Source organism: Drosophila elegans, unplaced genomic scaffold (genome assembly GCF_018152505.1).
Source record: "Drosophila elegans isolate 14027-0461.03 unplaced genomic scaffold, ASM1815250v1 contig_814, whole genome shotgun sequence".
In the NCBI taxonomy this organism is placed as follows: Eukaryota; Metazoa; Arthropoda; class Insecta; order Diptera; family Drosophilidae; genus Drosophila; species Drosophila elegans.
In genome coordinates, this window is record NW_024546167.1 from 8,678,624 (window position 1) to 8,695,210 (window position 16,587).

The window sequence follows — 16,587 nt, forward strand, 5'->3', positions numbered from 1 at the left end:
AGTCGGCAATAAATACGCCACGGGAGATACCACTCAAGTGGGAATTTTAATGATGTAAAATTCATTTCATTAATATACAACTTGAAAACATAATTTATGCTTAAATTAATCACAAATTGAAAATGTATTTACAATTATATTCTGTTTCTTTCTTAATGTAATATTAGAACATAAGAATGCTTAGAAAACATTGGCATGTTTATGATAATTTATTTGATTGATCTTATCTATTGACAATAAATGTAACTTAAATATACTTGTTTTTCATACTTAAACACAAAACTCAAACAAAAACAACAATATCGTAAAAAAGCTTTTTACACCAAGATCTTAAACTATATAGTTTAATCATCTCATCTGCCACAAATACCGATAACAATTGAGTTCTCAAATTCTTGCCACAAAACATCGAATAAACCTCTATAAATAAACCGTTCCCCCAAAAAAAGCGAATCTCTTAAGTCAACAAAGCTATGAATAATATCCATAGGCATCGAAAATCATTCCTGAAACTCTCGGGGTGTGAGAATCTCGATAATTCTCTTCTCGAGAACTCTTCAGAAAATGTGCGGAAAAGCCGCCTCTCTGTTGTGAATATGCGGCACAAAGAAAGACGCGTGGGAAATTCAACGGATTCCCTCATGGCTAAATCAATAGATAAAAGAAAACCGACGAGAACAGCTGTTCGCCTCATTCAAAAGGTAAACAAGAAGAGCCACTAAAAATAGCACTCTCTCTTCAAAGAGAGACAACGAGAGAGGTCAGGATTCAAGAGGAAGAGAAAGCACTTTGGGCATGCCAGAAATCCGATTAAGTTTTTCCCATTTTTCAGTTGTTCGCAGCTCTTCGACGTCGGTGGCACGGAAAAAGGAAAAGCGCGGAAAATTATAAATCGCCCGTCCACATACACATATACACACACACAAATATATACATATACAAAAACGACAGTGTGTTCCATATGTGTAATCAAATCGTTCGGTGCCCCGCCGTTTATATATAGAAAATTTCAACGCACGCAGCTCTGAGAAAAACTAAAATACGAAAATAAATTACGAAAATCGTGGCCACTTTTCAGAGGCAAAAACCAAATATATAGAATCGCGTTTTCCACGGGCTCGCCTTAATCGCAGTTATTATCGCTTATTATTATTCGTATTACGCATACGCTCCGTGTGTCGGTTGGTGTGTTTGTGTGCGTGGTGAAGAGCGAAAAGGAAAGCTCTGCTGGCGTCGCAGTCGACGTTGCGACTCCACCCTAAATTGTATATCAATTTTGAAGGGTTTCTGTCGGGTTTTTCGGAGTGTGTGTTGCCCGCTTGACCGCAAAACGGGGCCAAATGTCTCGATATAGTCCTTACCAGCGATACCAGTGAGAATCGAATCGAACCGCCGCCTGTGCAACTACAAAAAAAAAACAAGGAAAATGCGAGAAAAATGTTTGGTTTATGCGAAAAGTTGATGACACATTTCGCTGTCATTTTGACCGCATTTTTCCTCTCCCAGCCGCTGTTGTTGTTGCTGATTTGCGGGCCGCATGGCGGCATCTCCCCCTCGACCTCCCCCCACTGGGCAGAGGCCTCGGCGGCGGATGAAGCGTAAGTCGGCCACCCTGCAGGTGGAAATTGGTCAGCAGCCATTTACATTAAACGGACACGCAAGGATTCCGGAATCGGGGGCTTTTCGAAACCAGTCAATTAGGGGGCGTACATGCCGCCTTCATCTCGTTGTCAACGTCGCTCGTTAATTTTTCGAACATTTTATGCTAATTTTGTTGGCAGCCGACGCTCCTCGAGCTCCATTCTTTTCTTCTTGGAAAAATTCCCTGTAGGCATTAAATGAGCTTATTGTGCTGCGGGCGATAAAAAGGGCTTATATTCATGCTGAGAAAAAGGAGGTTTCTTCTAGAAACAACTTATCTTAAAAATATAACTTTTATTTTCATTGAACATTCAATAATATAAATAATTCCACCTATTTTAACATATATATATATATATAGCAACAAACATGCATTCTGTAAAAAAAAATTCATTTGAGAATAATTTTTTAAGTGTTTTTCTAAATTATATTTTCTTTTCGAGGTAATATCAAGGTCGAATCCCTTTATCTTTATTTTTCCCGTCATTTCGCATTGCGTGTTTAAGCGTCTTGTCTTTTCTTTCGTACACTTTTATTCTACGTTGTGCGTCAGCTTTTTTACCCACAGTTACTCATTCCTTTCCTCTAGATTTTTCTCTCCCTGATATTTCTCTTGCTCGAGGGTCGCGGTGCTTCGTAATTTTTGTTTTGTGCCCCGAGTTTCTCATAAAGTCACATTAAAATTATTTGTCTGACATGCTGACTTTGGTAATGACGAGAACAGGTAGAGCCGGTAGAACATCTGAGGCCTATTTGCGCTAAATGAATATTTTATTGGACATTTTGTTATGGGCCGCCAAACATCATGGCAAACGTTGTGCAATTAATTAAAGTAAATATGGGATTTGGGGAAGCCTGTTTGGAAAAAGCTAGCGACATTAATAAGTCAAAAGTATTTTAATTTTTAATGGAAAAACAAAATTAGAAAAAGAAATTAATTTAAAAGAAGATATAATACACTGTGCTGACCAAAATTTTACTTAGAGTAATTGCTAAAAGCCCACAGAAAAATAATATAATAATTTAGTACCTCTTTTTTAAGTCATATATATTCCTTTGAAGAAATACGCCTTAATCAAAAGAAAACCCTAAACATCTGAGTTCAGCAGCAAGAAAAAACAAATGACTCATAAAAAGTTTAGCAAGGCCGCATCAATTATAATAAAGTTGATGTCCAATTAGCAAACTACACGATGGGATGATAAATAATAAAATATTAAAGACCAAAAACCCTCATATAAAATAAAATTTCGCCAACCAAATTAGCGCTACTAAATAGCCACAGAATTGTGGCCTGGAAAAGAGCACAGACCGAAAATCGTTTTATGTCCGTTCGCATTACGAAGAATATTTAATGGGAAATTGGGTTCTTTTTGGCGCATTGCAACATGCTGAGCATTAATAGAATATGGCTATTTAGGCCCGAGGAAACCGTAATAAAAATTCAATCTAAAATTTAAAACATTGCTGATACTGTGTTTGGCTGAAATCTGTGCACGGAAATAAAAACTTGTTGTCTGCTACACTTTTTCTGATTTCCTGCTGGTCTCAAGCTAAGTCATTTTTTCATATTTTGGTAAAAATTAACTTTATGACCAATTTATGGAATTTTTTGCAAAAATTTGAAAAACTACAAAAATTTTAGCTGTAAATGCCATTTAATTGGGAATTTAATGACGAATTCGCCAGTGCATAACATTCCACTTAATGAATATTTTTTCCCGAGGTTTTGAAGAAAAACCAATTTTTTAGGTGAATTTTTTGTGTTTTTGGAGATTTGTCAAATAAAAAATACCACAATTTTTATTCCATTAAAAAAATGAAGTTGGTTTTTTCTCTGACTTATACTTAATTTATACAAAATGCAATTGTCGATACAAAAAGATAAATTAGAAAAGTGTTTCTTCAAATATTATAATATACTGGAATCGAAAATACGATTATTTAATTTCTTTTAAACATCTTCTTCAAGTGTCTGTGACACAGAGAATTTATATTTGGTTGGAAGAGATTTCTCTGACCCACTGTAAATAATATATTTCCCCCGAGTGCTTGTGTTACATGTTTCCCGTTTTTTGTGGTCGAGGCTAACAGGGGCCATCTAAAACAATGAGGGACGAGATACGACAAAGCTATGTGGCCAAATTAATAGAACAACTCCAGAACGTAATAAAAGCCAGAGAGGAGGCATCATTCATTTCCAACTACCAAAACAGCGACAAAAACAATTTTACCCAGCGCCGACCGGGCCAAAACACTTGAGGGTATCTTTGTGTGCGTTTGAGGCTATTTCGGGGGGCTTTGGGGGCTTTGGGGGCTGGCGGAATAACTGTGTCAAAGGCAACGTCGGCGGCAGAAGTGAAATGAAAATGGCCGAAACAGTGCCGCCGGCAGAGTCGGCGACATCAAAAGCTACGTCAAGAGACTCCCGCCCTCGAAAAAGAGCCAAAGAGCTGGATGATATAGTGCGGTCATGCGCAGGCACCCCAATGCCTTTAAATGTTTATAGTAAATGCTAAACTCTCACGCAAACTGTTGTCAGGCCAGTGCATTTGGCTAGGCGCTGCAGGCTAAATAATTAATGTGATTTCTAAAATACACTAACCACATAAGAGAAGCTTCAAACATGATTATACCATTACTAAAATTACGAGGGCTGCTACATAACAATACATTTCTGCCCAGACATTGGATATAAACATTTAATTTTGGTTGTTAAAAACTATTTCATTTAATCTTTATATTTTTTATGACCATTATAGCTTATGAATAAATAAATTAATAGACATTGTTTTAAAATTCTTTATTAGGAATAAAGGGAACATTTAAATAATGCAATAAGTTATAGAAGTTTGGTGAAATATTTAGGTCCAATTTAAAAACTAGTATTCATGTTTTATTTGCTTTTAATATAGGTTCTAGCAAATGCAACTAATAGTAGTTCAATAATCAACACTGTCAATCCTTAAATTCAAGACATCCAGTAATTATCAAAGGACGGTAGAGTAAATAATAGAAGTATGCAACTTTTAAAAGCAACTAAAAACATATAAAAGTTTATACCACTACGTTATGCAGTCGTTTTTTGAACAACTTAACCCCTGAACTTTTACGATCTATCTATTAAACTATTTATTGCTTATTGCATGCGTTAACTGATGGAATCACCCGAAAACACGATATATACTTAAGAGAAAGCCTTTCTTAAGAGAGGCAGCGAAGAGAGTCAAAGAGATCGATACTGCGCGCGCAGGCACTTGTTGATTTCTCAACTTCAAACAGCTGTTTGTGGTGAAACGCCGACTGCGCTGCCAGGAATACGGCTTTTTCACCACTTTTGTGGTCAGGAGTGTAAGGTGCAAGGAAGGCGTTTCCGAGACACCACCCACAAAAACCACAGCCCACCACCCACCGCCAAACACGCCCCTACACGCCACTGGCAAACATGTGCGCTAATTGAATTAGTGGGACTCGGACAGGTGGTTGACATCTCGCTTTCGCAACTCTGACGTCGACAAAGTGTTGTTTACTGTTGTTTTTCGTTCATGAGAATTTTACTTCAGAAGGAAACATCGTAATTGGGTTGTGTTTTCGTGTACCGCAATGAAACCAAGATTAATTATGGGTTAAGGGTTCAAGGTCTAATTAAGTTTCACAATTTCAAATATTACATTTTTTAAATGTTTTATTGAATTATACAATCATCTTCAAGCGGAGATTATAATAGGCGTTTAAATTTTCTTTTATTTTATATATTCAATATATATTTACGATCTCTCCCTAACCAATTAAATAATACTTACTGAGTTTTTTCCGCTTCCTTGCAGCGTTGGCAAATGGGCCACCCAGTTTGGCGACGAGCTGTTCCAGCTGGCTCAGAAGATCACCAAGTCGCAGGAGATCAAGGAGAAGTACAAGGAGTACAATGCCCGCGTGGAGCTGAAGAATGGCACCGAGCTGATCAAGTCGATCACGAAAAACGTGGGCAGGATGCTGGCCAGAAAGATGGAGGCGGTGCGGTGCATCCAGGAACGGGCGGAATATGTGAACGAGAACTTTGAGTTCAATAGCACCTATGCCCTGCAGAATTTTACCTATATATCCAGCAAGTATTCGCTTTTCGATAATAAAAGTTCCGACGAGCTGGAGCCGAATGAGGCCAAGTACGCCTGGATGTATCGAGAGATGGACTTGAATCCGGACACTCACTTTTACAACACACCGGTGGACACCGAGCACAGTTCGGTGCATGTGCCCTCGAATGTGTGGGATCGTTCGAATCGGGTGCTGAAGACCATCATGTGGTCCGAGCAGCTGGACGAGGTCTTCCGGCAGAACTACCAGTCCGATCCGGCCTTATCCTGGCAGTACTTTGGCTCCGACACGGGAATCCTGCGGCACTATCCGGCTGCCCAATGGACAGACACCAAAACGAATCGAGACGATGCCGATACCTACGATTGCCGAAAGAGATCCTGGTACATTGAGACGGCCACCTGTTCGAAGGATATCGTCATCCTGCTGGATCACTCGGGTTCAATGACTGGATTCCGACATCACGTGGCCAAGTTCACCATCCGCAGTATCTTGGACACCTTCTCCAACAACGATTTCTTCACCATATTGCGTTACTCGAAGGAGGTGGATGACATCATACCCTGCTTTAATGGAGCCCTCGTCCAGGCCACGCCCGAGAACATAGAGGTCTTTAACGAGGCCATCGCCAATTTGGAGGATCCCGAGGGCTATGCAAATCTCACTCTGGCCTACGAAACGGCCTTCCAACTCCTGCGAACCTATTACGACAGTCGGCATTGCAGCACCAATTCCACCTGCAACCAGGCCATAATGCTGGTCACCGATGGTGTGGCAGGTAATACCACCGATGTATTTCAGAAATACAACTGGGGCAACGGCGAGAACGGCACCTCGCGAATGAACACTCGCGTGTTTACCTATCTGCTGGGCAAAGAGGTCACCAAAGTGCGCGAGATCCAGTGGATGGCCTGCCTCAATCGGGGATACTACTCTCATGTCCAAACTTTGGACGAGGTTCACGAGGAGGTGCTCAAGTACGTTGACGTCATTGCCACGCCCCTGGTCCTACAGAATGAACAGCATCCGCCCACCTGGACGCACGCCTTCACCGACAAGACGGTGAGTTGGTTAAATCGAATAGTTTTAATAAACAGAAAGAGTCGTCAACATTATTGTGAGATCAACTGACGTGTTTCTGAATAGAACAACATATTAAATAACAAATATATTATTAAATATAACTTCCAAAAACAAAGTAAAATTCAAAAATTGATTGCATACTTTCTGCAAAATAAGCTGAATATTTATTTACAAGAATCTTGTTAAGCACTATATTTTTCCGAACAGAACGTAATATTTTAGTTTTATGTTTTCAATTTAAAAACCAGTGCTTAGTCTACAGAACAGAAATTTCTCACTTTTAAACTGTGGTTGCAAAAGAATTGTTCGATTTTCGGGGGCATTAACACATTCTTTTCAACACCTCTACCTTAAAATTTATGTAAAATATTATAAAATATGTTTTTGTAAAGAATTATGATTTAAATATATAATAAATCATTTTTATTTGTTCAGGAATTCCATTAGGATGTCCGTTGATTTAAAAATAGTTATTATTATAATATAGTATAGTATAATAGTATATGTAGTATAAGTTACTTTAAAGTATTTTACTTGAAACAAGATCTATGGATGACCATCTATCTTTCTTAGGATTAACATTGTTGTTTTGTTTCCCAAACAGTACGATCCAAAAACCTCGAATGAACGACGACCCCGCCTTATGATAGCAGTGGGAGTACCCGCCTTCGATCGCTTCTATCGCCACGCCAATACTACCAATCCAAGGGCACGTTTGTTAGGAGTCGCTGGTACAGACGTTCCCGTGGAAGATATTGACAAGCTGACACTACCCTACAAAGTGGGTGAAGAGAATTTAACCAAAAAAGTATGGGTTACTCATGAATAATATTTTTCAGCTTGGTGTAAATGGCTACTCCTTTGTGGTTTCCAACAACGGATATGTTCTACTGCATCCGGATCTGCGACCCATTGGGGTAAGTTTAGCCAATAAAGTTTGATTGCAATTGATTGAATTTTAGATTTTTACAATTATTTTCGAATTTCTTTCCCTAGACCAATGGTAAAATGAATCCGAACTACAACAGCATCGACTTCAGCGAAGTAGAGCATCTTTTCGAGGACAAGAATCCGCGGGAACCGGGCGAATCCATTCTTAATATTCGCAATGCCATGGTGCGACACGAAAGTAATGAGTTCAAGGGCATATCCGTCAAGTTCCACTACGACAAAATGCGCCGCGTTTCCGAGGAGAAACAGGACTACTTCTTTGCCCCTCTGCCGAACACCCCGTTCACTTTGGGCATCGTAATGCCCAGCGAATATGGCAAAACCTGGATTAAGGTGGGCGAGGAGGTGGACAAGAACAAGCACATGAAGATCAATATATCGGATTTCTTTATCGGCGACAACTGGAAGGTTCATCCTGATTGGTGGGTAAAATGTTGAATCTTGTAGAAATTAGATCAACTAAATTTGATCAATTTTCATAGGGTTTACTGCAAGTACCATTATCTAGAGGGTCATGAGTTCAAAACACCTGAGGCTGAGTTGCGCGAGTTTCTGGGCAAGATGGTCAAAAACGATTGGAAGTGGCCAGAGCAATATGCCGAGGACGAATCCGATTGGGATGACAAAGATGAATGTAAGTAGAGAAATTTGTAATAAATTTAGGCATTACATTACAGAAGGGAACCGTTAGGTCAGTTATCCTTCGTTATTAATTTCCAGTCTCCTGACATAAATATGACCCTTTTTTTTCCCAGTAAATTGTGGCCGAAAGACGTTGGGTGACGATGCCTACTATTGCAACAAGGAGCTGGTGCACCTTCTCATCTTCGACGCCAAGGTGACGAACTCCAGCTACGGAGTGTGGCGATTTGAGAGCGAAGAGGAGCGCCAGTTGTTAGATCGTTTTGGTGCTGATCTCCGATTTGTGGCCACCATGAGCGGCTTGACACGATGGCAGTTCATCTTGGGCGAAGAGGAGGTGGACACGGATCGGGAATTTGGGGATTACCACACCACAGCCATTGATGAGACCTGGTACAAGAGTGCCATCCTGCAGCACCACGAGGATCGAACGGAGAGCTTCGTCTACTCGGTGAAGCATTACGACGATCCCATGGAGGGCGACAAGGTCAAAGTCACCGCCTCGCACGCAATCTTTCCAAGAGATGGCGGCAAGGAGGCGCCCGCCTGCGTGGTGGGCTTCCAGTTTGTTCACGAACGCATGTGGGAGCGATTCTTCAGCATCACCTCAGTGGATCATGTGAGTGTAAAAAACACTCGATATAAATTTCATTTAGGTCCATTACAGACAAACTTTTAAATTATATGGATGTGTATCATTTAAATATTTTCACAATTTTTGTGTAAAAAAAAAGCTACTGATAATGACATATTTGTATAGCATAAATATTCGTTCAGTTAAGAAACAATTTCTACCGTCACCATATTATATTATATTTTTGTATACTTTATTGCTTAACAATATGTCATTCATTATTTCATTCATTATTCATTATTTATTTATTATTTTAATTATCAAAAAAATTTGTGGATTTGGTATAGCTACATTTATAATACTATAGAATTGAAAGGTCTTGTTAAAATTAAACACTATTTATGTTTTACAATTTTATAACCAAAAACTAAACTAATATTTACTAAACAAGATTAACTAAATTTTTTTTAGTGCGACCGTTGCCTACCCATCTGCACGGACGATGATGTGGATTGTGTGGTTATAGACAATAATGCATATATCGTGATTGGCCAGAATGTGAACACCACTGGGAAGTTCTTCGGGGAATTCCACGGCGATGTGATGTCTGCGATGGTGGAAAAGGGCATCTTCCTGAGCATCGAGGTCTACGATTACCAAGAGCAGTGCAAGGAGGAGCCAAAAGCGGGCAGCTATGGCCATGGTCTCTTACATGTATGTCATAAAATGTATTTAATACCTGTTATTTAACTTAACTATATTTTATTTAAGCCCCTTCGACTATTGAGTCTTGGCTGGAAGTGGCTAGTGGGCCAGCTCTTCTTTCAGTACCAAAGGATTCAGTGGTGGGCTGATGGAGCGCCATGTAAGTGTTTGCAATTTGAGTTACTTTTATTGACCAGAAAAGATTTCATCAAAACTGCAAAATATATTCGTAATTAAGTATTTGAGCTAAAATTCTCATTCTGTAAAGTTTGCTTATAAGACCTACGTACCTTGACTTTTTAAAACTAAAACTATAGCTGGTTTGATGACCGCTTTCAGTTATGGAATATACGGATGAGATCGAGGACGAGTACGTGGCCGTGGGCGATGGAGGAAAAGCTTCGGCTTCCAAGCCAAAGGAGGATAGCGACGATGAAAACGCCATGTTCGATGAACCCGAACCGGAACCCACTTACAAGGCCTGCGACATGCGATCCACTCTGTACTCACTGCAGCCCAGTGCTCTGGTGGGCATCAATGATTTCGTGGAGGCGCCTTCAACGCGACCCTTCCTGGTCAAGAAGATCCCCAACTCCAACCTGGTCCTGGTGGTGGTCAATGTCCTGATGCCGTCGCGCAGCGTTCGCCTGACCACCGAACCCCAGCGGATGGAGTACGCGAAGGAATTCCCCTGCTACAAGCTCAACATGAGCTTCTACGAACGGCGACGCATCGAAGAGTGCTACACGGAGCACGAGGATGTGAGTACTGGAGATGTATATTTTTTATAATTTGTTGCCCAATTCTCTACTGATATTAACACTATTTCATGAATTCAAGATATTTTTTTCGAGATGTTTATTATCTTTCTCATGTCGCTTTAAATGTTAGATCCAAAACTCGATTTTTTGATATGTTTGTTATCTTGTTAACTGATCTAGTTTGTAACTCTAAAAATTCTCTATTTATTTTCCAATTAAAATTTTGATTTTTACTATTTTTAAAGTTTTGAGGGATTTTCATTTCTACTTCTCATAAAACTTCAACCCTGGACTTCTCTGCATTCGTTTGTAACTCTAAAAGTTCGTTTTTGATTCTCTATTTAATTTTTAAATTTGTATTTTATTTTTTTTAATTTTTAATTTTTGAAATCCTAAAATCTTTCCTCTATTTCTAGGAGGAACTGTACACCTATTGCGGCAATGCCTCGCGGCTGGGTTTGACGCTTCAGCTGCTGCCGCTGACCATAATTTTAATGTTTTACCTGACGCACAGCTTTATGCGTTGAGGGATATGTACACAAAACTATATATTATACAACTATTATGTACTATAAGCGAGTAGGATCGGTTTGTTGTTTATACATAAATATATTTTTGGTTTTCTATAGATTGTAAACTATGCCGTAGTCCAATACTTGTCGAATGTTTAACAACAACACAAACCAAAGAAAAAACTGGCACAATCTTCGGTACTAAAAACCACTATAAGCAAGAACAATTTCAACTCTTAGACTTACAAACTGCGCCAAAAGTTATGAAACTGGTTTTTACTTTATAAATGTAGTGAATTGATGGAGGCTGCTGCTAACAGAAGAGGAAACTTAAAGACCAACCATTTTAAAGGAGTAACTCCTTTTCACACGATGAGTTCCCTTGTCCCCAAGCTACTCCTTCAATAGTTTCTTAGAATATTAGAGAAAGCTACGTTTTTTTTATATACATACATACCTAACGCCTAAAAAAACCAACGTTTCACTGACTATTTTGATAGATTAATATGGTGCAACCAATGCCAAATATTAAATGAATAAATTAGCAAAAATTAGTAAATGCGAACAAAAATAATTCGAATGACAATTATTTTTGTAATTTTATAAAACTTAGTTGATTTTTTACAACAATAAAAACGTATAAATATGAAAATACAACTGGCGATGAAAGAATTAAAAACAAGACACAAAATACTTACGTTATTGGGAATATTTCTTCCTTTTGTCTAAAGCCGAAAAGAAAAAATATGGTTTTCTTTTTTGTACACAACCTCATACGGTTTACAACAGATAATATTTAATGTGAACATGGCAACATTTTGTATATGTTTTCCTCTAGTTTTGTAAGGTGTATTTTGTTAAATATAATGTTTTAAAAACTGCAAAAGTTAACGCACAGATTTATAAAAACCAATTTTAGGACCACCTGTAAAGTATACAATACTTGTTCAATACTGAGTTCGAAAACCCATCTATAATTTACTGCTTTCTTCAGGCCTTACTCTTAGTCGAAAAACTTTAGCGTGTTTTACACAGAAGATGAAACGGAAAACCAAACCTAAAATGAATACCAAAACCTAATTGCCTTTGTATCGTATTTCGAATGTGGAATCAATTTATGAACTTTATGAATTTATGCATAGAAACCAAAAAACAAAAAATGTAACATTATAAAGAAGACATGTTAAATTAAGATTATTTTCAAGGAAATGAAATCAAAATGAAAACGGCGTTTTTAAAGCTGAGAGAAGATGCAAGGATGAATGAAAAAATGAAAGGAAACAGTTAACTATTAAATGTAATTTTTTAAACAAACTGAATTACTAATACAACATTTATTTTTTGGAGTGTTTAAACGTTGTAAAATGTATAAAAAAAAATATTACATAAAAATCTAGTCTTAATGGTATACGTGGATTTGCTTCAAGTTCATCGTCCAATTAATGTTCATGTTCATCTCTATGAGTTTATGACTCTTTTTAATCACATTTTAATAAACTTCGACACGTATACACAATGTATATGACATGTCCACTTAAACTAAAAAACGATAAAAATTTTAAATTTCCTTAGAAAAATAAATGAAATAATCGTCGACAAATATGTTGTAGTCTTTCAATGTTGTTTCGATATATTTTAAAGGTAAGTAAATAATTAATGGAACGATTGGAAAAGTGGAGTATTATCTTCTCTGGTACCTAGAAATAAAAAATATGCTACTTCCACAATTCGTCATTCTTAAAACTGAAAAAGAAAAACCGACTTTAAAAAGTTTCTTATATTGAACAAAAATATAAAAGACATGTATCAAAGACAAAACATCTTTTCTTAATTAAATGCTCAAGGTTGAATAATTTTTATATAGATCATTTTTATTTCCTTGTAATGACTAACATTTTAAAAAATTACAATTCAATATTTTGGATAAATTATTTTGTAAGCATTGTATTTGTTTTTATTTTCGGCTTGTGTTTTTTCTTCGTGCTTTTTCATCGTCCTCTTCTCACACACTATTATTTGTTAATTTGTTGTTTACAATAAGATTACATTTTTTTTTCATGTTCATTTTCTCAATTTTTTTTTTTCCTACTGCTGTTTTGAAGTATTTTTTTTATTTGCTTGGTTACTGCTTGCAATTGTTGAGTTTGAATGTATGTAGTCATTAATGTAAAACTTTGAAGTTCTTTAATACATATATATATTTATTAATATATATAGCTTTATATTTTTCAATCACACATGCATGCATATGATAAATGCATACAAGTGCGAGGCTGATTGGTATTGTAGTGTTGAAATAAGCAATATGTGTAGCATATGAAAAGAAGGCTCTAATATAAATAAATGAATTTAGCATAAGGTAAGTTAAAAATCAAATATCTATTTAGCAATATGTTTTGCTTCGTTATTAGCTAAAAAGTGTCCACAGTAAAAATAAAAAAGTAAACAGCAAACAAATATGCGATTAAGTACATTTTCCCGTTTAGACATATGACTGTTAAGTAGATATTTCATTTTCTTCACCCTATACTTTTTATGAAGATAGCTCTCTGAAGAATTTTGTAATCATTTCTTTTTTGTATGCTGATTTTTCATTTAACATTTAATTAATTTGTTTATCCTGAATAGTCTTTTCCAGAACAACAGTATTTAACTACTTTGACGAGCCTTCTACAACCATTTAATGGGGTATATGGGCCGCTCATAATTAAATATATATGCGTATAAGTCCGTTTATATATGCTGTAGGTACAAAATTAAACTCTTTTTTTAGCTTGGTACAGGGCGGCTGAATCGAATCGTAAAATAACAATAATTTACATTAATTAATACATACAAATTACACAATTGTTGCCAATACATTTCATTTTGAGATTTGAGGTTAATAATAACTGGGGCTGTGATTCAATTTCTCCGACTATGTTTTTTGGGTTCTCTGTAGTACTTGTTTATTTCCGTTCTCGCTTTGTTGCTTATCAATTCATATTTTCTTTACTTTTCTGTCCGCTTGCTTTTTTTGTTTTTGAAAAAATGAACACTTTTTATCTGGTGGGAATATACATATGGTTTTGGAAATCTATTGCACAGAACATGAATTCTTATGGCCATTTTTGTGCTTTAGTCGCGCCTTTGGCTTGTATTTTTCCAAAAAGGATAGCTGCTTGGCATTGATGGCGCCACGTCGTTTACTAGAAAAATATGAATATTAAGTAAGCATTAAATTTTAACTTAGATAGAGTAGAGTACTCACTCCCTAATCATTTCCACAGCTGCCTCGTATTTCAGGCCCAATTCGATCAGTGCCAATGCAACCAGGACAGGAGCTCGTCCCAAACCAGCCACACAATGAACGGCAACGCAAGCCTCCGGATTTTGTTGATATCTGGAAAATACAAGAAAATGTTATATAAATTACGTTTAAAACCTATACCTAATCTTACTGCAATTAGAAATATGCGAAATTTGCTTTAGGCTGAGCCTATAAATCTAGATCTACGCTTACCGACAAGTTTCATTATCAACAAATGCAGTATTATTATAAATTGCTGATGCTGCCTCGCCAGTTTCATTGAGATTATCATTGACTGTTAGGGGAATTGTATCTGTGGCCCGACTTGATGCTGCGGATAGACTGGCTCTGGTTGCTGAAGTTCTTATTGCAGTTGCAGTTGCTGTTGTTGTTGGAACTGTTTTTGGTATGTGTCTGAGCGAAAATCGCTTATGTTTGTAGTAGGATAGTGTGGCGCTTGTGGACTTTCTAAAACTAGGGCACAGCAGCAGCGGTATCATAAAATAGCACACGAAACGAATCATATAGGAAGGTAAGGTAAGTTCTCATTCAATAAGTTTGATAGCTTACAGGTATTACATTTTGCTTATGATGGGTGGAATTCCAAATTTTTACAAAACGAAAACGTTGAGAGAGGTATGATAGAAGGTATGTGCAAAAGTTTTGATCTAACTAAAATCTGTACAGCAACTTATAACTTATGGGCACTGGAAATCAAACAGAGTTAAGCAGCTAAGGCAATGGCTGAGGACTACAAGCGGGGTTCTATACATCTTCTGAATGTTCTTCTCTTTAATTGTGTGGTTATTTGTTTTTTTTTTTAAACAGCACATTGGGTATGTTGCTAGCGCAGCTTATTGATTTTCGTTGGCTTTTATTTTGTTTGGAATTTAATAATGTTGATTTTCTTTTGATTGAGTGGCACAAAGCAATAAATAATACTGAATAAATTGATAGAAACCACTTGAGGTTACATTTTTTTTATATTCTCGTATATAATATAATATATGACATCTTGAAAATGATAGTTTTAATGAAATAATACAATTTAAATTTAAATGTTTTAACGCTGCTTAGTAATGAAAATATTCGTACTGGAGCTGTGATTCTAGGGTGATAATTCAAAATATTTATAGACACATTTTGGAATTTACATTTTCATAGTATATATTTTTACATCTTATGTAGGTAAATGCATTTTAAGTAAATTTTTAGTAATGAGAAATTCTACAGCACGTTTATATTAATAAGTTCAGAGCTCCAGTTAGTTTGTGAAATCTAAACAAATGACTTACGTTAATGTAACAAATGAGATTAAAATTTAAAGATAGAATTAAGTAAATAATCTACGCAAATGCAAGAAGTGCTATGATGTTACTTACTTATCCTTTAAGACCTCAAACCACTCGTCAACGACTTGTTGAGGCGGGAAGGTTCCGTCCTCAAAGGCCAGGTCCTTGACAGTAATGCCTTGTGTCTCGAGCTCGTCGGTATTGTAACTGGGCTCGCACACACGAACCACAGTGTTGACATTGTTCTTTTTTAGCTCCTACAAGAACGGTAACGAAATTAGTTGATTTTCGGATTGAGACGATTGAGATTCTGACTCACCATAACGTAATGACTAATTGTTATATCTGATGGTCGATCGGTGATTAGGAACTTCATGCCCTTGTACTCAATTAGAGCAGGGGCTGGGCGCAGATCTTTTTGACGCATGGTGATGCTCATAAACAATTACAAAAGCAGTTCTGAAGGAGTTTATCTGACTCGTGTGTACTTATGTTAAGTCTGTTACTTTCTTACAATCTTGAGGTGTGGTTTTTGTTTGGTTTTCACAAAAGATTTGATTGGTTTTTTTTTAACGGAAGTAGTTTGATTTCTAGATTAAAAATTCAGCGTGTTAGAGGCTTACAATTGAATTTTGTTTAGGTTTTGAGTTATGTATAAAAAATAAATATAAGTATAATTAACTCTGTTTTCGTATCGTACGTCTAAATATTTTACACCAAAACACAAACCTAATCTAATCTTTAAGTAAAAATGAAGGTATTTCTTTTAATTAAGTACAATTTTGGATTTTTCTTCTATCACAAAGAAAATCAATCAATTTTCTGTGACCCGAAAAATGATTCCCTGTTAAGTGTCACACGTTTTTTTAAGCTAACAAAAAATGATTTGGGTTCAGTTTTACTATCGTTTTTGAAACTGTTATAACTTTTTCTTAGCTTTCGTTGTTATAAATTAAAATGTCTTCGTGCTGTGATATGATCTGCGATCACCGCGATGCTAAAAATGTAGTTTTTTTTCTTTCTCTCCCATAGATTGACAGAC

The 16,587-nt window shown here is 36.7% G+C and overlaps 2 protein-coding genes across 2 annotated transcripts; one reads left to right on the forward strand and one right to left on the reverse strand.

Annotated features, from left to right (window-relative positions):
• Positions 1-843: 843 nt before the first annotated feature.
• LOC108150487 (voltage-dependent calcium channel subunit alpha-2/delta-3) lies at positions 844-11,089 on the forward strand. Its single transcript, XM_017278693.2, has 11 exons — positions 844-1,598; positions 5,469-6,798; positions 7,424-7,600; positions 7,659-7,736; positions 7,816-8,192; positions 8,253-8,404; positions 8,526-9,031; positions 9,458-9,700; positions 9,758-9,851; positions 10,031-10,452; positions 10,869-11,089. Exons 1-11 carry the CDS (start codon positions 1,438-1,440, stop codon positions 10,977-10,979), a joined length of 3,651 nt encoding a protein of 1,216 aa, XP_017134182.1. The 5' UTR covers positions 844-1,437; the 3' UTR covers positions 10,980-11,089.
• Positions 11,090-12,892: 1,803 nt separating this feature from the next.
• Positions 12,893-15,984, reverse strand: LOC108150488 (protein tyrosine phosphatase type IVA 1). Its single transcript, XM_017278694.2, has 4 exons — positions 15,865-15,984; positions 15,636-15,802; positions 14,215-14,346; positions 12,893-14,152 (listed from the first exon to the last, which is right to left on the reverse strand). Exons 1-4 carry the CDS (start codon positions 15,982-15,984, stop codon positions 14,041-14,043), a joined length of 531 nt encoding a protein of 176 aa, XP_017134183.1. The 3' UTR covers positions 12,893-14,040.
• Between the last annotated feature and the right edge of the window lie 603 nt (positions 15,985-16,587).